The 22834-nt window shown below is 43.1% G+C and overlaps 1 protein-coding gene across 3 annotated transcripts in view; it reads right to left on the reverse strand.

Annotated features, from left to right (window-relative positions):
• The window catches only part of tango6 (transport and golgi organization 6 homolog (Drosophila)), a 45767-nt gene that overhangs the window by 17148 nt on the left and 5785 nt on the right, over positions 1–22834 (reverse strand). For all 3 annotated transcript variants that reach the window (XM_061773495.1, XM_061773494.1, XM_061773496.1), the window contains exons 7-11: positions 21699–21766; positions 18821–18933; positions 7451–7627; positions 7220–7346; positions 6178–6384 (exon numbers count right to left, since the gene is read on the reverse strand). In XM_061773495.1, coding sequence (XP_061629479.1) covers positions 6178–6384; positions 7220–7346; positions 7451–7627; positions 18821–18933; positions 21699–21766 — 692 coding nt within the window. The remainder of the gene's footprint in view (positions 1–6177; positions 6385–7219; positions 7347–7450; positions 7628–18820; positions 18934–21698; positions 21767–22834) is intronic.

The raw sequence follows: 22834 nt of genomic DNA on the forward strand, positions 1-22834 counted from the left end.
CCACATCCCAAAAACATGCATTAATTGGAGACTCTAAATTGCCCGTAGGCATGACTGTGAGTGCGAATGGTTGTTTGTTTCTCTGTGCCCTGCGATTGGCTGGCAACCAGTTCAGGGTGTACCCCGCCTCCTGCCCGATGACAGCTGGGATAGGCTCCAGCACGCCCGCGACCCTAGTGAGGAGAAGCGGCTCAGAAAATGGATGGATGGACATTAAACAGATAAATAAAGTGTTAAATATATTGTAGAAGTTATCATTTATTTGCTTAGCTTGCATTAGTATTATGGACCATTTTGAGAAAGGAACATGTCTCGCCTTCAAGAAGATGACTCAGCAGGAATCATCAGAGAGAAGGACGTGGCCGGGACGTGGCAGGTGTTGGTCCCATGTTTTCACCTTGAAACCCTACCCTTAGTGTGTTGTGTCTTGTATCTTAGTACGTTATGTCTTGTAAACTTAGAAACCTCCCTATTTCAAATAAATACAGGAGCGACGGGAGAGATTGTTTAGAGCGTATTGAGAGGCTGTAATTTGAACAATCTCCCATACGCCCTCCTCATGAGAAAAAGAAACCAGCATCTTCATTCCTTTTGTGTCTATTTTTTATAATGTTGGGTAAGACAAATCCAACATTAAATTGGTCCTTCGAGCCGGATGTCAACACACCCGAGGATTCCAGTTGTGGAGCCGACTTCCAGTTAAGAGACCGTGGCCACGGCAAGTAAGACCCTTTACGGGACTGGTCTTCGTTCTCCTCAACTGGGATCTGAAGGTTGACGACAAACCACAGGATTGAAGACGATTTTGGTGAGTTAAATTTTAAAATTTTTTTAGGAAAAAGGACGGCGGAGTCCGACAAATTCCGCGAGGACAGCGGAGTCCTGTACGTACTTAAATTCCGTGTTTAATAAACCCTGTGAATACTAGTCAATGGCGGGTAAAATAAAGAAACTAGGAAAGTTTCGTGGCGTCGTAGTTAAATTCCGTATAGGACGGCGGAGTCCTCTAACGAGGTGTTGACAGACGTAGTTAAATTCAGTATTGGACGGCGGAGTCCTCTGACGAGCCAGTGTGAATGAAAACTGTTTGAATGAGAGTGTAAATGGGAAATCACTAGGTTTTTCATTCCATACCAAAACAGTGGGAAAGTAAACGGTGGACTTTTGTGGATGCAAAGGCAAGAATTCTCCACTCGAAAGAGTTGAAGTGAGAATTACCACAGAAAGTAAATTTGAATCACCGTCCTACTGAAAAGAAACAGTGTTCTAGACTACCCTAGGTAGTATTACACTGAACCAAATTATTTCAAATGGGGAAAGGAAGTAGTCAAATAAAAAACAGGGATACACTGCAGTGTAAAGGTTGGAAGTTCATTAAATTAAATAAAAAAAAAAAAAAACAGGATCCTGATAAAATTTTATATTTAGAGACAGGGATAACTGAACACGGCTTTAATGGTTGGTTAAATACACAAAAAATAGCCGCGTTGCAGGAATCAAATTATATAAAATAAAAGAGAATACGGACAAACTACCGCATGACTAAGCCAGCCTGCTTCCCAACTCAACAAATCCTCTTGTGCAATCATTGCAGAGAATGAGGAATTGGATTTCAATTTACAGGACATTCTGAGTTTGGACACTGAAAAACCTGAAATAACCTTGTCAGTAAATGGGAAAGAAATGAAATTTCTTTGCGATACAGGAGCATGTAGGACTGCTTGTCGGGAAAAGATTCCAGGTTCCAAACTATCGGGACATAAGGCAATAGTTAGATCTGCAAACGGGGAAATTACTTTTGCCATGGAACTTGAGCCTGTGTGGATTAGAGACCCACAGGGGAGAATTTATAGAATGCCCATTTTCAAAGTCCCGGAGTGCCCTGTGAATTTGTTGGGAAGAGATGGCTTATTCCAACTAGGACTTGTATTCATTCCATCATTAAATGGAAATATTGTAGTGAAACGAAAACATGAATTAAAAAGAGAGGACCTCTATGTGACACTGGAAAGCAGAGAAATTACATTCTATTACACAATCGATATCCCAGACAAACCACCGTTAAACATTGGAAAAGCCCTGTTGCAGCCTTGCAGCTTATCACAGAAGTAGAAGATAATAAAAAAGGTGATGAGCTGCATATAACTCATACATGGTAGGTTAATTATACAGTGCGTCAACTGGTCTAATTAGGAAGGCGATGTTTTGGACAATACAGGGTGATGAAGGGAAACACATGCATCCTGTTTGATTAGACCAAATCATCCTCACTGAAATTGATGAAGAAATATTAAAAAAAAAAGTTCCAAAAAAATTATGGTCCACAGGACCATTTGATGTAGGCCTTATTAAAGGGGCTTTACCAGTACAAATTAGACCCAAAACAGAATATAGACCAGGGATTCGTCAATATCCATTAAAACCAGATGCACATGAAGGAATCAAATCGGTAATTGAAGCACTAATTAAGGCAGCAGTTATAGTGGAGTGTCCAGAATCACCATGTAACACACCCATTTTCCCCGTAAAAAAGGCCCCACCTTCAGTGGGTTGGAGACTTACAGGCAGTAAATACTGCAGTAATACAGAGAGCAGCATGCGTACCAGATCCACACACACATTGTTAAATTCATGAAGACCAGACGCTACTGTGTTTAGAGTAGTGGACATAAGTAATGCATTCTTTTCTGTACCAATAGAAAAGAACAGTAAATTTTGGTTTGCATTTACATTTGAGGGCAAAAAATATACATTTACTAGATTACCGCAAGGTTACTGTGAAAGTCCAACCATTTATTCACAAATTATGACAACACGCATGTCTTCTGGCATCTCCAGATGGAGAGACATGCAAAGATTCATTGGTCTTACTGCATCATCTAGCAGAAGAGGGACATAAAGTTAACAAAAATAAATTGCAATGGTGTAAAAGACAAGTCAAATATCTAGGCCATAATTTAAGTATAGGAGGAAGGACTATATTAGAAGACAGGAAAGCTATAGTCTTAACAAATCCTAAACCACAGAAACATATAATAATCATTTTTAGGTCTGACAAATTATTGTAGAGCATGGATTCCAAACTATGCAGAAATTGTTGCACCATTGTCAAAATTCATGTATGAAGACAACCTTCAAATGACATCACCTGTTTAATGGAATACAGAGGCAGAAAAGGCCTTCTGTGACATTAAACAACATTTGGTGTCCAGTGCTGCGCTAGGCCTTCCAAATTTAATGATAAAACATTCATTCAAATGGTAGATTGTAAAAGCTATTACATGACCTCTGTACTTACACAACAATACGGTGATAAACTAAGACCATGGGCTTATTTTTCGACTAAATTGGACAGCGTGACGTGTGCATTACCGCATTGTGTCAGAGCAGTTGTGGCAGCCTTGACGGCAGTAGAGAGCAGTTCCACAATTGTGTTATTTCATCCATTAACTCTTAAGGTCCCACATGCAGTGTCTGCTCTCCTATTGCAAACGAATATGGCGTTTTTATCACCTGCAAGACATTTATCTTGCATGGCCATCTTGCTGTCACAACCACATTTGACTGTTGAGTGATGCACAACCTTGAATCCAGCCACACTAAAACCCTTACTTGATGAAGGCACGCAGCATGATTGTCAGGAATTGGCTGAACAAGCTGCTGAATTAGTAGCATTAACCGAGGCATGCAAACTAATGATAAATAAAGATGGTACAATCTATACTGATAGCCAATATGAGTATTCCACAACAAGAACGCAATTATTGGGAAAAACAAAGTGCAAAACTACAAAATGAAATTTACATTAGCACAGAGAAAAAAAAAAAAATTCAAATGGGCTGCTATATTGAGCCATGCTGTGTCACATGTCTCAACCGGAGTGATGGTGGCACAGATAGATTGACACCAATCGGCTCTCACCAATGATGCTCAAGAGAATGGGCAGAATTGGGGATTTGGATATGACTGGTATGCAACTGTAGGCTTTGGATGGGAACACCTCATTTGTGAAACAGGTTATGATTGCTCCAGTTGGTCACAAAAAATAGCAAAAGAACATAGAAGTTTAACATAAGCAAAACGGCCCATAGTTTAATATTGAAATACAAAGCAAGTCACCCAGTGTGTTTGATGGTGAGCTTGTGGGCCTATTCTGGCGGAAAAGATCCCCACTTCCAAGTAGCATTGTGTTATAGGAACCGTGTTAAACCAGAAATGCCATTGAAAACTTCAAAGAAAGGTGGACAAATTTTAATGGTTAACAACATAACTACTGATGATTGGTTCCTTGTTGTCACAGGAGTTTCAGGACAAAATAAAAATTGGTGACTATTGATGGAACAAGCAGCAAATGTAGCGAGAAAAGATTGTGTTGTTTGCATGGGTCCCAGGCCTTTGTTGCGCATAGTTCCGGCACAATTATCACAAGATTGTATTATTCCATTAATGAACGCTACTGTACCAACTGAGAGGTGTAAATCATGGGATCCTATATATCCCGTAACAAAAGCAGATAAACACAAACCGATGTTTTCTACTTTAGTAGCACCAAATAATTTCACTTGTATAAACATGATTAGTAAAGGCAAAAAATGAGGACCACTGAACGACACACAGTGTAAAGTAACCTTAAAAGTCGGACCAAAGTTTATGCCAGTATCACGGAGCGACATCTGGTGGTGGTGCGGAGATGATAGACTGTTTGATAGATTACCTAAAGATATAGCTGGATTGTGCGCTATTATCACTTTGATATTGCATGTGTCAGTATACCCTATGCCTGTTCAAGATTTAATGGAAAGGGCACCAATGTTTTTGTCCAATCTAGAACATAGACAAAAAAGAGATTTATCCTGGCAGAGGCAAAATTATCCAACATAAAACATACATCGACGCCATAGGTGTTCCTCGTGGGGTTCCTAATCAATACAAATTAGCTGACCAAGTTGCAGGAGGATTTGAATACTTCATATGCTGGTGGTGTAATATTAATAAAATGTTGATGGGATAAACTATATCCACTTCAATGTACAGAGATTAGGAAATTGGACTCAGAGTGGGTTGGAAGCTGTGCACGAGCAGCTCAAGGACATTCCAAGACCGCATAGCTGTCGACATGCTCCTCGCAAGAGAGAGAGGTGTTTGCGGTATGTTTGGAGAACAAACAATACTGCTTCAGATGGCAGCTTGACCAGAGCCATCGATGGTCTACGGACCCTCAATCAACACTCCTTGTGGGACAGCTGGATGGACGTTTTTGGTAAATACAAAACCCTAATTTCACCAATATTGATATCAATTGCTGTTTTTGCAGCGATTCTGACATTGTGTGGATGTTATTGTACCCCATGCATTCGGGCTTTAATCAGTAGATTAATTACCACAGCAATTACCCCCACATGGAACCGTATGGAGCAGATTTATCCTTTATTGGAGGTTGATAATGATGACGATGATGATGATGTTTTACCTGATTTGTTTCCTGATCCAGATGATTACGATGTTTAAACTACAACATTCATGTATGACAAGTTTACTCTGAGTGTAAATGTATTTGTTTCATAAAAATGATTCTACAGTTAAAAAAATCGAAATGAAGTGACTGTAAAATTATATGAGAATTTGTGCAAATACATGATAAACAGGAGGGAAATGTTAAATATATTGTAGAAGTTATCATTTATTTGCTTAGCTTGCATTAGTATTATGGACCATTTTGAGAAATTAACATGTCTCGCCTTCAAGAAGATGACTCAGCAGGAATCATCAGAGAGAAGGACGTGGCCGGGGTGGCAGGTGTTGGTCCCATGTTTTCACCTTGAAAAGCTACCCTTAGTGTGTTGTGTCTTGTAGCTTGGTACGTTATGTCTTGTAAACTTAGAAACCTCCCTATTTCAAATAAATACAGGACCGATGGGAGAGATTGTTTAGAGCGTATTGAGAGGCTGTAATCTGAACAATCTCCCATACGCCCTCCTCATGAGAAAAAGAAACCAGCGTCTTCATTCCTTTTGTGTCTATTTTTTATAATGTTGGGTAAGATAAATCCAACATAAAGGCTGCAGAGCAAATAGAGTATTTATACTGGAACATGAAAACCATGAGATTTACCATTTACAGTGCAAATGCAGCACAATATTTCAGCTCCATCTGTTGGAATGCACATTCTTCACTAACCTGTATGCTTTTTCTCAGTATCACAGTATGTTGAAGGGACTCCACCATTATGGCCAACACTTGAAGCAAAGCCAGCGTGTGACCTTGCCGATCAGCTTGGCTCTGTTGCTGCTGCTCCACCTCCAGGAGAGTCATGGCCGATATGGCCAATTGCTGTCCATCTTCCTCCTCTTCTTCTGCTGCTACTGCCGTCCAGCTGGTTAGCTCCTGCAGAAATCCCAAAGAAACATTTGAAAAATTAACTCTTTGTCGACCCTCAATGTTAATGTAAAGTTCAACATGCTGCATTTTTCTCAAGTATGACTTACTTCGTTTCTATTAGTAGAAGTAAAATACTGTCAGATATCTGTTGGTCTGTATTAATAACATTTATTCTTCAACAAGTAGCTGCAGGCCTACAATCATAAAGAAATAAAAATGTTACCCGGAAACAATTTAATTTGAGGAAGCTCACAGCGCAACTCAGAGTGTGCAGTTCATGATATGGGTGAAAAATACTGTACCCTTTTTTGAAACTTCACAGTGGGCTAACCCTTTCTCTCTGGTTCATTTTACATCAGTGACCTACATTTTATTAGTAGTAAAAACCAATGAGCTTGTGGTTGTGAGAGTACAGAATCATGACGCCTCCTATTTTGTGTGATATTGCATATTGAGGCAGCACGGTGACCGACTGGTTAGCACATCCGCCTCACAGTTCTGAGGACCCGGGTTCAAATCCGGCCTCGCCTGTGTGGAGTTTGCATGTTCTCCCCGTGCCCGCATGGGTTTTCTCCGGGTACTCCAGTTTCCTCGCACATCCCAAAAACATGCATCCTAGGTTAACTGAAGACTCTAAGCAGTACGGAAGATGAATGAATGAATTGCATATTGATATAGTTATAATTAATATTGCCAATAGGACTGGATTTTTTTGTTTCGCTGACAAAAGGCGTAAAAATTTACTCCGTTCATCCTTCAGTCAGAGATTGGACCAATATGAACAAATGACTAAAGCAATATTTACAACAGGAATCAAAATCAGGATTTTATTTTTTTTTACCTGAAGCAGAGCCAGGAAGAAATCTCCAGGCACATCACTGTCTTTCAATTCAGCCAACAGGTGGGTCAGACACTCCAGCCTCAACTGCTCCCCTGACAGCTTCTCATACAGAGCATCATCCTCATCACTGGGAAACGCAATACAGGAGTGAAATGCAGAAAAAGACAAACCAGGGTAACTATTATTACAGAGCTCTTTCGCAAAGGCCACTCCTTGGACTGGATCCATCACCTGCAGCTGTCTTTCCAGCTAAGTTGGACTCCACCATTGCTGCCAGGGGTGAAATGGAATCCTGTTGCTACATCATTCTTCTGACAATGTAAACCTGAGAGCTGCCTGAGTAGTGATAGGACTCCAGAGGTCTCAGCATGTCTCAGATACCACAGCAAAATATCCTGACATGGGGATCTGTTGAGCAGAAAGAATACAGACACATTTGTCCAATGATCCATAAAAACACCAAACCATGTAACTCTTCTCTTATTGGTCAGTACTGGGTGCAAGAATGCTAACAATACACCACTTTGTTTGTTTTACATCATTATTGCTGTGATGCTTCTTATTTTTTTTGTGTTGCTATTCTTAAAAAAATTAAATAAAGCGCGACTTAGTGTGATGCATCTAGCATTTTTTGTTGCTATTCTTTTTAAATTGGTGGAAACTTGAAAATGACAATATTTAAAACAAACAAACAAACAAAACAAAAACAGTAGAGTTCGAAGATTGTATTGTAATGCGACCAAACCATAGCGTTCATGGAGAGAAGCTAGCAGGCATAACAAATCCTTAAATCCTTGAGAGGATTTAACCCCCAAAAAACATGGCAGACAAAAGAACAAAAAGATAACTTTCACAGTGAATGGGAGGACGAGTTCTTTTCTACCACTCTGAAAAAATCCTGTGTGTCTCATTTGTGGAACAACTGTAGCAACGCCAAAGCAGCATAATGTGGAGAGACATCTCAGAACATCTCACACAAGCTTTCATGCGAACTACTAGGGATTTCACAATATTCACGGTATTGTGATATCCCGTAATTTAAAGTGGCTCGACGGGGATCTCGTTCTGGTTAGGAATTAAAGAATCACTGCCTCGATGCACCGTGGCACTGAGGCAATCAGCCTGTGGCATTGCCTGGGAGTTTTGGAAGCCCAGATTTCCTTGATGCTTGCTGACAGTTCTTCTTTGTTTTTGGGTCTAGTGCCCCTCATTTTCCTCTTGATAATACCCCTTAGATTCTCAATGGGGTTTAGATCTGGCGAGTTGGCTGGCCAGTCAAGCACCGTGATGGCATGGGCATCAAACCAGGTTTTGGTGCTGGAAGATGAAATCTGCATCTCCAAACAAATCCTCAGCAGAAGGAATCATGAAGTCCTCGAAAACATTCTGGTAGACTCTTGCGGTGACCTTGGATTTAAGAAAGCAGAGTTTACCAACACTTGCACTGGACATTGCACCCCAAATCATGACTGACGGATATTTCACATTGGAACTCAAGCAGCTTGGTTTCTGTTCTTCACCCATCTTCCTCCAAACCTTTGGACCTTGAGTCCCAAATGAAAGGCACGCTTTACTTTCATCGGAAAAGAGGACCGAAGACCACTGGCCAACAGTCCAGTAGTCCTCCTTGGCCCAGTTGAGATGTTTCCTACGTCGACTCAGGCTCAGAAGTGGCTTGAAACGAGGAACCAGACAGTTGTAACAAATCTCCCGGATGAGTCTGAATGTGGTGGTTTTTGAAGCTGTGACTCCCAACTCATTCCACTCTTTCTGGATCTCTGCTAGATTCTTGAATCTTCTCTGTTTGATAATCCACTTCTCCTGCCACATTTTGTCCTTCCACTAGACATTCCATTGATATGCTTGGACACAGCACTCTGTGAACACCCAGCCTCCTTAGCTATGAACTTTTGTGGCTTACCCATCCTATGGAGGGTACCAATGATGGTCTTCGGGGCAGTTGTCAAGTCTGCAGTCTTCCCCATATTGAACCCCACTGAGACAATTTAACCAAACTGAAGCAATTTAATGACACCTAGGTCAACCTCTGCAGGCGCTTTGAGTATAGCAGATGATTAGTGTGTGGCACTCAGTTTAAAACATTTATGGCCTGTAAAATTTGGGCTGATTTCTTCACAGTATTCCAATTTTTTGAATTTCTGATTTCGTGGAGTTTATGAGCTGGAAGCCCAACTTACGTAAAAAATAAATAAATACATACATACTTTAAATTGTTAAATTGTGTGAAGTTCCGACTAGATATAGTCGGACTCGCCTCCACGCACAGCTTGGGCTCTGGTACCAGTCCTCTCGAGAAGGGTTGGACTCTCTTCCACTCTGGAGTTGCCCACGGTGAGAGGCGCCGAGCAGGTGTGGGTATACTTATTGCTCCCCGGCTCGGCGCCTGTACTTTGGGGTTCACCCCGGTGGACGAGAGGGTAGCCTCCCTCCGCCTTCAGACTGTTGTTTGACTGTTGTGCCTATGCACCAAAGACCAGTTCAGAGTACCCACCCTTTTTGGAGTCCTTGGAGGGGGTGCTGCATAGCGCTCCCGCTGGGGACTCCATCGTTCTGCTGGGGGACTTCAATGCTCACGTGGGCAATGACAGTGAGACCTGGAAGGGCGTGATTGGGAGGAACGCCCCCTCCCCCCCCCCCCCCCCTGCACGATCAAGACTGTGTATAGTGGGGATGGGGCGCTGCTGAACTCGACTCGTTGTGAGCCGGTGGGGAGACCTCGACGTTGTGAGCCGGTGGGGAGAATACAATCTCCTCAATTCCACCGACACGCCTTCCCATGAGGGAGCAGAGTCTGGGTTCTCTGAGGCGGGCTCTCCTATCTCTGGGATTGAGGTCACCGAGGTGGTTAAAAAGCTCCTCGGTGGCAGGGCCCCGGGGGTGGATGAGATTCGCCCGGAGTTCCTCAAGGCTCTGGATGTTGTAGGGCTGTCCTGGTTGACACGCCTCTGCAACATCGCGTGGACATCGGGGACAGTGCCTCTGGATTGGCAGACTGGGGTGGTGGTCCCCCTTTTTAAGAAGGGGGACCGGAGGGTGTGTTCCAACTACAGGGGGATCACACTCCTCAGCCTCCCTGGTAAGGTCTATTCAGGGGTGCTGGAGAGGAGGGTCCGTCGGGAAGTTGAATCCCAGATTCAGGAGGAGCAGTGTGGTTTTTGTCCTGGCCATGGAACAGTGGACCAGCTCTACACCCTTGGCAGGGTCCTCGAGGGTGCATGGGAGTTCACCCAACCAGTCTCCATGTTTTTTGTGGACTTGGAGAAGGCGTTCGACCATGTCCCTCGGGTGGTCCTGTGGGGGGTGCTTCGGGAGTCCACCGGGAGGAGACCCCGGGGACGACCCAGAACATGCTGGAGAGACTACGTCTCTCGGCTGGCCTAGGAACGCCTCGGGATCCCCCCGGAAGAGATGGATGAAGTGGCTGGGGAAAGGGAAGTCTGGGCGTCCCTGCTCAAGCTACTGCCCCCGCGACCCGACCTCGGATAAGCGGTAAAAGATGGATGGATGGATGGATGGGTCTGTATGAAATAAATTTCGAACTTCAAGACTTTTTAGACTGCACGGATTGGAGTGTATTTGAAACTTCAACTGGCAGCCTGGATGAATATCCGGACAGTGTTATATCCTATATCAGTTTCTATGAAGAGGTGTGTGTACCAACAAAGACATTATGCATTTACAATAACAACAACCCGTGGTCACTACCAAACTTAAGCAATTTCGCCAGGCGAAAGAGGACGCCTATCGAACTGGGGATAGAGCCTTGTATAATTGCGCTAGAAACCATTTGAGTAAAGAAATTATTACTGCAAAAAGAGATTATGCAGGAAAAACTAGAAAAACAGTCTACTACTAATGACTAAGTCAGTGGCGTGCATTACAATCGCTAACCAAATACAAGCAACCATCCGCCCAAGCAGAGAACAATAAAGGACTAGCTAACGACTTGAACACCTTCTACTGGAGATTTGAAAAGGAAACTTTCACACCCCACACCCACCCAGCTGCACCACCTCTGACTCTCCCTGACATATTTTCAAACAACAAAAGATCAACAAAGCGGCCTGCCCAGACCTTGTGTCCCCATCCTGCCTCAAAGTCTGCAGGAATCACCTCGCTCCAGTCTTCACACAGATCTTCAACAGATCTCTGGAACTGTGTGAAGTACCATGCTGCTTCAAATGCTCCACCATCACCCCAGTCCCCAAGGAACCGGCAATCTCAGGTCTGAATGACGACAGGGCTGTCACCCTGACATCTGTGGTCCTTTGAACCCCTTGTGCTGGACCACCTCAAGCGCATCACAGGTCCCCTGCTGGGCCCCTGCAGTGTGCCTACCGAGCAAACAGGTTTGTGGATGGCACAGTCAACATGGGACTGCATTTCATCCTAGAACACCTCAACGGTGCAGGGACCTCCGATAGGATCCCGTTTGTGGACTTCAGCTCTGCGTTCAACACCATCATCCCGAACTCCTCTCCTCCAAGCTCCTCCAGCTCAGCATCTCGCCTGCCATCTGCCAGTGGATTTACGGCTTCCTGACGGGCAGGACACAGCAGGTGAGGCTGGGGGACACCACCTCATCAACAGGCACCACCAGCACCAGGGCGCCCCAATGATGTGTCCTCTCGCCGCTGCTCTTCTCTCTCTCTACACGAACGATTGCAACGCAACGCACCCAGCTGTCAAACTCCTGACATTTGCTGACGACGCCACATTCATCGGCCTCGTCAAAGACGGGGACGAGTCTGCCTATCGACAGGAAGTAGTGCGGCTGCAGCTGTGGCGCGGCCAACACAACCTGGAGCTGAACACGCTCAGGACTGGAGAAATGATCGTGGACTTCAGGAGGCTTCCTTCACCACAGCTGCCCCTCACGCTGTCCAACTGCCCCATGTCAACTGTCAAGACCTTCAAGTTCCTGCGAATTACAGTCTTTCAGGCCCTAAAGTGGGAGACAATAAGCGTTGCTAAGGTTTACAATATTAGTGCCTAACATTTTCGGGAAACTATTAGTTTCACACAAAATCCCAACTTGGTTCTCTCTCTCTCTCTCTCTCTCTCTCTCTCTCGTCCGGACTGAACACACTTTAGTCCAGCAACACGGTGTTCCATTTCCCTTTTCGTACGCCAATTTTTCTCTCTTACACCATTATTCGTGTTTCCTTGTTGTATTTAGACCCCTCTCTGTGTTTACCTATAGATCCCTCGTAGATTTCATTAAATATTCTATAAAATTCGACTCTTGGTTGTGTTTTGTGTGTTTTGAGTTTGAGTAAGCCTCTGTCATCTAGAACTCTTATTTCATAAAATGTAGCAACCTTTAGATTATGAGACTGATTAAAGGTTTGTCGTCGCTTTTTCCTCAATTTTATACATATTAAAAGTGACGTGGTGTCCTTTACGAGACATAATAGCTTGATTGATAACGCTAAGCGTCAAATCACGCTAGACCGGAAGCAACGCAGGCATTGCTGCTTCGACAAATGTATTTCTTAAATAAATTCCGTTATCCAAACGCCAATATATGCTACACACGACACCCATCTGGTCTCTAAACCGATAAGAGATAGTGAAAGGCGGTACGGGACCCTCCCTCTGATTGGCCGTGTGTGTGCCTGTGTGCTTTTCAAATGCGGGCACAAGTGTACTCAAAGCTTAGTTTTCTGACGGCAATTCAGCAGCTGCACAGTTACAGAAAGTTTAGCGGTATAAATGGAATTGATTCCAAAGACTAATGCACCGTGACGATGTGGGAACATTTTGGATTCAAGCCAGATACACGCGGCCAACACCAAGAAGATGGTATGTCAAATTTGTATGAAGTCACAACAAAGACAACACAAAACCTCAAAATGACAAAATACATTTTAAACAGAACCCTCCCACCCAATTTCTTCAGCCGGTAACAAAAAAATACAGTGGGACATTTCCCGTGTCCTGTCAGCTTGCAATTATGGAACAAATGTAAATACAGTACAAACTTGAGAGCGTATATGTTGCACGTATGCTCACATTATATACAGTACAGCGTACTCGCTATTGTAAGAGATGAACATGTTGACAAAGCAGCATTTAAAGAAAGGCTGCAGACTTAAAAAATAGTACAAATCTTGAGCAAAAATAGGTTTCTTTGCTATACTTATTCTGTAATTAATGTTGCTCTACTTGGCACTTTTTCTTAACTGGAAACTTGATTGGCAGTATATTTGTTGCCTGTTAACGCATTAATGTGTGTAGTCTGTTAATTTGTGCCAATTTTTGCCAAATCATCAATATTTGTTCACATGCAATTTTTTTTAACAGAGCCTGAGTGTTGGATTTATATTTATCTATTTTATTTATTGTTCTACATTACAATGTTCAATATATTCTTCGAGTTGATTTTTCTTAAAAAGGATGTACTTGCAATATTATATGGTCTAATATCACTAATACCTATAAAACTCTGTGCTTGAAATATTTCACTTTGTATAATAAATACAAATACAATGACTTTCCCTCGATATTATAATTTTTAGCACACCTATATATATATCCATCCATCTATCCATTTTCTGAGCCGCTTCTCCTCACTAGGGTCACGGGCATGCTGGAGCCTATCCCAGCTATCATCGGGCAGGAGGCGGGGTACACCCTGAACTGGTTGCCAGCCAATCGCAGGGCACATATAAACAAACAACCATTCGCACTCACATTCATACCTATGGGCAATTTAGAGTTGTCAATTAACCTACCATGCATGTTTTTGGGATGTGGGAGGAAACCGGAGTGCCTGGAGAAAACCCAAACAGGCACGGGGAGAACATGCAAACTCCACACAGGCGGGGCCGGGGATTGCACCCCGGTCCGAAAAACTATGAGGCAGACGCTCAAACCAGTCGGTCACCGTGCCCTACCCACACACCCATACACGCGCCAAATGTATTCACTCACCTGGTCACTGATGGTGTAGTGTTACACTCGCCTGACTTTGGCGGGCAGCGTGGGTTCAGTTCGCAGTCAGTGACTGTGTGAATGTGGGTGCGAATGGTTGTCCGTTTCTATATGTGCCCTGCGACTGACTGGCAACCAGTTCAGGGTGTAGTCCGCCTTTCACCCGAAGTCAGCTGCGATAGGCTCCAGCGCCCCGTGACCATAACCAGGATAAGCGGCGTTGAAAATGGATGGATGGATTCATTCACCTGCATTGACTGACATATGAATTTAGGTGGAAACCCATTACTAATCCAGAGTGCTGAAAATATGATGTTGGTCCACCCTTTGCAGCTATAAGAACTTAACTATTCTGGGAAGGCTGTCCACAAGATTTGTGTGTTTTTTGACCATTCTTCCAAAAGCGCATTTGTGAGGTCACACACTGATGTTACACGAGAAGAGCTGGCTCTCAGTCTCCGCTCTAATTCATCCCAAGCGTGTTCAATCGGTTTGAGGTCAGGACTGAGGCCAGTAAAATTCATCCACAGCAGACTCTATAATCAATGTCTTTATGGACCTTGCTTTGTGCACTGGTGCAGTCATGTTGGAAGAGGAAGGGGCCAACTCCAAACTGTTCCCACAAAGTTGGGCGCATGGAATTGTCCACAATCTCTTGGTATGCTGAAGCATTCAGAGTTCCTTTCACTGGAACTACGAAGCCAAGTCCAGCTGCTGAAAAACAACCCCACACCATAATCGGCCCTCCACCAAACTTTACACAATGCAATCAGACAAGTACCATTCTCCTGGCGACCGCCAAACACAGACGTGTCCATCAGATTGCCAGATGGAGAAGTGTGACTCGTCACTTCAGAGAACGCGTCTCCACTGCTCTACAGTAAAGTTTGGAGGTCTGTAGCGATTAACTCGGCAGAAAGTTGGCAACCTCTTTGCACTATGCGCCTCAGCAGCCGCTGACTCCGCTCCATCAGTTTACATGGTCTAATTAGGGTTGGCATCGTTTGAATTTGAGCAATTCCGGTCCCGATTCCAGTTCCTCATTTCGATTCCGGTTCAAAACGATTCTCTCTTTTTTTTTTAACCTGTCCTGTTCAGTTGCATGGCCTTGCAGAATGGTGGAGCTATATGCCTTTGTGCTGGAACAGTTTTGCTGTGCAACAGGGGAGTTTAAAATACTCCCTCTGCTTATTTTTTACTTTTTCTGATGTTTATTGAAAATGCAGACAGAAAAGCGTTTTAGGGGACAGACAGAGGGACAGAATGGACAAGGGGACTAGGGTGAAAACCACAGCCAAACAATAGTGAGACAGTCTAGATATTCGAACACAAGTAACATTACAAGTAACATTTTTGTAGATTGGGGGGTGGGGAGGCACCCGATGATGACATGCAATAACGAACCAAGAGAACCATATAAGAGAGTACAGAAAAGGACAGGACAGGATGTGGGAAAATGAGCAAGGCAGTGCTACGGTCGAGTGATGCGGGGGGATTCTTTTTTAGTGTCTAAACACCTGTAAGAACCTGTGAGTTTATATGTTAGTATAACCTGTGTTGTTATTAGTGATTCCAGGACAAGTAATTAAAATCTATTGTGTTTCTATCGAACTTATTAGTGACTGAACACCATATCACATGCATGTTAGTCAACTAGTGTATGGAGTTGCTGAGCCGGCACATCGAGGAAGGCTCAGCCACCCCCCACCCACCCACCCACAAGAGGGGGGGCCGAGTCAGAGAGCCCGTCCAGCAGGGAACCCAACCAGGGGGACGCCACCGACCACCCAGGACACAGGGAGGTCCCGAGTCTGACCAAACCGCCCAGACCAGTCCCAAGGGGAGGTGGACTGGCACCGGACCACCGCCCCCAACAGCCACCCCCCACCCAGCAAGCCCCACCGCTGCCACTGCCCCCGTCATCCCCAGAGAGCATTGGGGGCCCCAGCCACCACCCAAAAAAAACAGTCATAGCCCACCAAAGCGAGCCCAAGTTAAGCCCAAAAACCCCGGCCCCCAGCCCCGACGCCCAGAGTCCGGCCACCTCAAAGAAGAAGCGGCGAAAACCAACAAAGCAGCAGCGAAAACCAACAAAGAAGAAAGCGCACAAAGACGTGCCTGCGCCCAATGGCGGCGAACAAAAGCGCGCCCCAACCACCCCAAAATCAATGACCAGCTGCCCCAGTGACACAACCGGAACCAAACGATTCTCAATTCCAATTCTTTTGGGGGACTGGGCCAAAAAAAAGTTTGCCTGGTTTAAATAAAGGGTGTCCAAATTATGAACATATTTTTTCTTAGCAGCCCGCAGCATAGACTAAAAAAGACTCCTTTGCACAATATAATCTTATTCTAAGTGTTGCGCTGAGGCGACTGGTCACCGCCGTTGGGCACCAGCACGTCTTCGTGCGCGTTCGTAGTCGTTGGTTTTCGCCACTTTCTTCTTTGGGGTCGGCGGACTGTAGACATCGAAACTGGAAACCGAAATTTTTTAATTTCAACGATTCCGGGAGAACCGGAACGTTACTCCCTGTTCCAATCGGTTCTCAATTCTTGATGCCCAACCCAAGGCCTAATACTTCGTGGCTGAGTTGCTGTCCTTCCCAAACGCTTCCACGTTCTCGTAATACAGCTGACAGTCGACTAGAATATTTAGGAACGAGGAAATTTCATGACTGGACTAGTTGCACAGGTGGCATCCTATCACAGTTCCACGATGGAATTCACTGAGCTCCTGAGAGCGACCCATTCTTTCACAAATGTTTGTAAAAACAGTCTGCATGCTTAGGTGTTTGATTTTATCCTTTCATTTCACAGCCTTCGGTCGGTTAATACAAATGTCAGCGTAAACACAAAACAGACTTTTTTTTTTTTTTTTTTAAACACTAATAGGGATCCAAGTACCAGACAACTGGTGTGAATGGAGTTTGAGAACCCCGACCTTACTGGGAAGAATCTTACCTTCAAAACTAAATATATTTTAACTATTAAAAATTAGTTAGTCGAAACTTAGTTTTAGAATAATGAACACCAAGACAGACAATAAGGGCAGTTGTAAAAACAACTAATACCAAACAGTCAAGTCACATTACTCAATTCTAATTAATTTATTAAACCTATGTACAGTGTTCCCTCGCCATTTCACGCTTCACGTTTTGCGGCTTCAGTGCTTCGCGGGTTTTTCAAAAATATTCATTAAAAAAAAAAATAAATTCATCAAAAAATAAAAACAAAAAAATACAGCCATATCAGCAGCCATATTGCAGAAAGACGCGTTGTTTCATGCTCATGCACGAGAGAGAAGTTTTCCCTCCGTGCCAAACAAAGAGTTGACTCAGAGGCTTTGTACATGCCTGTACTGTACTGTACATGCCACGGGCACTCATACAAGTTGTGTGATTGGTTCCCGGCGCGGCATCGACCAATGAGAGCACGAGTGGATTTATCCCGTAAATAGATTGGCTGCGCATCATCGCAGCCTCACCCAGCATCTTCCCTTGTTGTGTCTCACCAGTCTCGTCCACGCTGTTGACTGTCTCGCATACTGTATCTTAGTGTTGAGTTTGTGATAACTTTTTTTGTTTAAGCGATAACTTTTTTGGATTAGTTAAGCCCTTACAATGCCGCCTCAGCGCTGTGCCCCTGCGTAAACTTCCTCCGGGGTGCCCGAGAGGAAGAAGATGATGATGACCATCAGCCAAAAAGTGAAAGTTTTAGATATGATCAAAGAGTGCAGAAGTTATCCATCTGTGGCACGCTTTTATGGCGTGAATGAATCTACAGTGCGGTACATTAAGAAAGAGGAAGCAAACATCAAAAGCAAAACTGCTTCAATAAAGAAGCGAAACGTGTGGTAACTCCGCGTAATAAGAGACGGGGGTTATGTCCTTGTACAGGGGAATTTTGAAGCAAAAGAAAAAACAAAGACAACTACCCATCACCATGATTTTCTCCAAGGTAAAACCGCAGCTACACCATCAGCGCCTCCAGCAGAAGAGTCTCCGAGTGAACCTAAAGCCTCTACGAGTCAAGTGAGAGCCTCTCCTCCGCCACCAACGCAAGCCTCTTCGCCTCTCTCAGAAGGCAATGTTGATGAATGTTAATGACTGTATAAGGTTTTATAATTAAAGATTTAAGAAATATATGTACTGTTGTAAGCTTTGTCTCAAATATGTAAAGTATAAATACTCTTTACGCATTTTAAACATTCCGGTAGCCACATACACACAAGAAAATTCCTATTGGGGAGGCGTGGGGTAAATCCTACTTTGCGGTTTTTCACCCCTTCGCGGGGGTTTCTGGTCCCCATTAACCGCGAAAAACGAGGGATCACTGTAATCTCTCAAGCGTTTGTATACGTTTGTGTCATACCACACAGAGAATTAGGCCACAAACTGTGTTGTGCCCCTAAACTGGGATTAAGAGAGTTTGGTGCCTTGCTTAAGATCCCCTCAACATTCGACAGGATGTAGACCAGCATTTGTCCAACAACTAGCTTGCAATTTCTTTTATCCGGAGCTGGACTTGAACCGTGACATTCCAGTTCAAAGCCCAAGTTCTTACTGCTCAGTGACTGTTGAAAAGACTTTGAAAAAAACACTGCATATACAGCCATGACAATCCCGATAAGACAAAAACAATTACCGTAGGTTGGCGAAATTCTGCTTGGTGAAACAGAAGAGTGTGAAGACAACTGGAAGAACTTCTTCTAAAGCTCTGAAAAGAGGAGCTGATGGGCTGTTGCCCACAACCCAGATCTGACCACAAGAAAACCAATGAAAAACAAAACAAAACAGTGAGATGTATGACATTTGAGTTTGTAGAGAATGTTCAACTCTACCAATTCATAAATACTCTTTACGTTTTCCCCTTTATATTAAAGGGGTCCTCGGTTCACGACAGTCTTGACCACCGTCCAGTGTCTGAAATTCAATTTCTGACTCACTGGCGAAACTGGCTGGTAGATGAAAAAAAGAAATACAAATAAAAATACATCGACCAAGCATATTTTTGACCGGGCCAAAATATTAAATCATTTTACACAAATTAAGTCTATAATATGGTATTATAACATAGAACATTTCACAAATAGCTAACATTTGATTAAGAACTGATCAAGATAGAGGCTAATGATACTACTTTCTCTCACAACACAATAACTGTTTACATTTTTTGGTAAATTTTTCAGGTTTTTTTTGTTTTTGTTTTTTTTGGGAGGGGGTAACCAACCCCAAAAACGCGTATTTAGGGGGGCTTAAGAAAGCGTATGTAACGACTGCCACTGGCTTTCACACAATCCATGAAGTCTGGCTCTTGCTCCTGACACAGTCCTTGCGCCGCAGCATTACAGCCTCAGTGGCTCATTACTCCCCGATTGCATAACTCATGCTGGAGCCTATCCCAGCTATCATCGCGCAGGAGGCGGGGTACACCCTGAAATGGTTGCCAGCCAATCGCAGGGCACATACAAACAAACAACCATTTGCACTCACAATCATATTCAACCTATATGTAATTGAATACACTACAAAGACAAGATATTTAATGTTCAAACTGATGAACTTGATTGTTTTTAGCAAATAATCATTAACTTAGAATTTTATGGCTGCAACACGTTCCAAAAAAGCTGGGACAGGTGGCAAAAAAGACTGAGAAAGTTGAGGAATGCTCATCAAACACCTGTTTGGAACATCCCACAGGTGAACAGGCTAATTGGGAACAGGTGGGTGCCATGATTGGGTATAAAAGGAGCTTCCCCGAATTGCTCAGTCATTCACAAGCAAAGTTGAGGCGAGGTTCACCTCTATGTGAACAAGTGCGTGAGAAAATAGTCGAACAGTTTAAGGACAATGTTCCTCAACGTACAATTGCAAGGAATTTAGGGATTTCATCATCTACGGTCCATAATATCATCAAAAGGTTCAGAGAATCTGGAGAAATCACTGCATGTAAGCGGAAAGCCCGAAAACCAACATTGAATGCCCGTGACCTTCGATCCCTCAGGCGGCACTGCATCAAAAACCGACATCAATGTGTAAAGGATATCACCACATGGGCTCAGGAACCAATGTCAGTAAATACAGTTTGGCGCTACATCCGTAAGTGCAACTTGAAACTCTACTATGCAAAGCAAAAGCCATTTATCAACAACACCCAGAAACGCCGCTGGCTTCTCTGGGCCCGAGCTCATCTAAGATGGACTGATGCAAAGTGGAAAAGTGTTCTGTGGTCTGACGAGTCCACATTTCAAATTGTTTTTGGAAATTGTGGACGTCGTGTCCTCCGGCCCAAAGACGAAAAGAACCATCCGGACCTTTATGGACGCACAGTTCAGAAGCCAGCATCTGTGATGGTATGGGGCTGTGTTAGTGCCAATGGCATGGGTAACTTACACATCTGTGAAGGCACCATTAAAGCTGAAAGGTACATACAGGTTTTGGAGAAACATATGCTGCCATCCAAGCAACAGCTTTTTCATGGACGCCCCTGCTTATTTCAGCAAGACAATGGCAAACCACATTCTGTAACAACAGCGTGGCTCCGTAGTAAAAGAGTGTGGGTACTAGACTGGCCTGCCTGCAGTCCAGACCTGTCTCCCATTGAAAATGTGTGGCGCATTATGAAGCGTAAAATATGACAATGGAGACCCCGGACTGTTGAACAGCTGAAGCTGTACATCAAGCAAGAATGGGAAAGAATTCCACCTCCAAAGCTTCAACAATTAATGTCCTCAGTTCCCAAACGTTTATTGAATGTTACAAAGTTAAAAGAAAAGGTGATGTAAAACAGTGGTAAACATGACCCTGTCCCAGCTTTTTTGTGTTGCAGCCATAAAATTCGTGTTGCAGCCATAAAAGTGGAAAAGTGTTAAAAAAAATAAATATAAATAATAAATAAAATTCTAAGTTAATGATTATTTGCTAAACAAAATAAAGTTTATCAGTTTGAATATTAAATATATTGTCTTTGTACTGTATTAAATTAAATATAGGTCGAACATGATTTGCAAATCATTGTATTCTGTTTTTATTTATGTTTAACACAACGTCCCAACTTCATTGGAATTGGGGTTGTACATGCAGACAGCAGAGGAACATGAAGGAGAACTCAACCAAAATAAAGACTAAAAAACGTGAATAATATGGTCAAAACATTTACTCGCCATGTGGCGGCTAGCCCTGTGAGATGTACACGCCAGACGGAAAATTTACTCGCATTTGGCGCCTGGAGAGTGTTAATTTCAGAACCTGGCTACAGCGTTTCATGGTTATGAACCACGCACAATGAACTATAGTTTGCACAACGTGCAAGTCTACCACAGGGCAAAAGTTACAGAACTGTTCTCTGTTTTGCTCCGGTTCTATTATTTTATATTTATTGCTTGAGAGTGTTTTTCCACTTGCGTACAAATTTGGGTTTTGTCAGTGTTGCAGCAATGAAAGTCCATCATAAACCGAGGACCTCCTGTATTTTCAAAAAACTTTTCTTGGTCATATGAGCAGACAATTTTGGAGGATGTTACCTTGTTGATGTCCTCCACACATTGCGTCATCTCCCATTCCTCTACAGCAACTTGGCAGTGAACATCATCTGGAAAACACATACAGCACTTCATTTATTGGCATTTTACCTCTTGAAACAACCAATGAACTATATTCTAATAAATATAGTTCATTTGCTAATGCTATCGCACATATCTGGTTTATTCCTTCTGTTTACTACATGAATGAACTAGACACCCTTTTTGCATAGTTTCGCCACTTTGTTTACGATCATCAAACAAATGTTAATATCAGACAAATATAAACCAAGGGAACTTAAAATGTTGCTTTTAAACAGTGATTTCATTTATTATGAAAAAAACTATTCAAAATTTACCTGGCCCTGTGTGAAAAATAAATGGACCACTAAACCTGATAACTGCTTGGACCATCCTCAGCAGCAAAAACTGAAATCAAGCATTTTCTACAACCCCAATTCCAATGAAGTTGGGACGTTGCATTAAACATAAATAAAAACAGAATACAATGATTTGCAAATCATGTTCAACCTATATTTAATTGAATACACTACAAAGACAAGATATTGAATGTTCAAACTGATAAACTTTGTTGTTTTTAGCAAATAATCATTAACTTTATGATTATCATTTAATGGCTGCAACACATTCCATGTGGAATTGAGGTTGTATAACTGGCAAACTGACTCTGAGTCTATCACATCTCTGTGGCGTTACAGTGGGTACGGAAAGTATTCAGACCCCCTTAAATGTTTCACTCTTTGTTATATTGCAGCCATTTGCTAAAATCATTTAAGTTAATTTTCTTCCTCATTAATGTACACACAGCCCCCCATATTGACAGAAAAAAACCAGAATTGTTGAAATTTTTGCAGATTTGCAGACCTTACAACTCACTGTGCATGTCAGAGCAAATGAGAATCATGAGGTCAAAGGAACTGCCTGAAGAGCTCAGAGACAGAATTGTGGCAAGGCACAGATCCGGCCAAGGTTAGAAAAAAATGTCTGCTGCACTTAAGGTTCCTAAGAGAACAGTGGCAACCATAATCCTTAAATGGAAGACGTTTGGGATGACCACAACCCTTCCTAGAGCTGGCGGTCTGGCCAAACTGAGCAATCGGGGGAGAAGAGCCTTGGTG

The sequence above is a fragment of the Phyllopteryx taeniolatus genome, chromosome 5 (assembly GCF_024500385.1).
Source record: "Phyllopteryx taeniolatus isolate TA_2022b chromosome 5, UOR_Ptae_1.2, whole genome shotgun sequence".
NCBI lineage: Eukaryota > Metazoa > Chordata > Actinopteri > Syngnathiformes > Syngnathidae > Phyllopteryx > Phyllopteryx taeniolatus.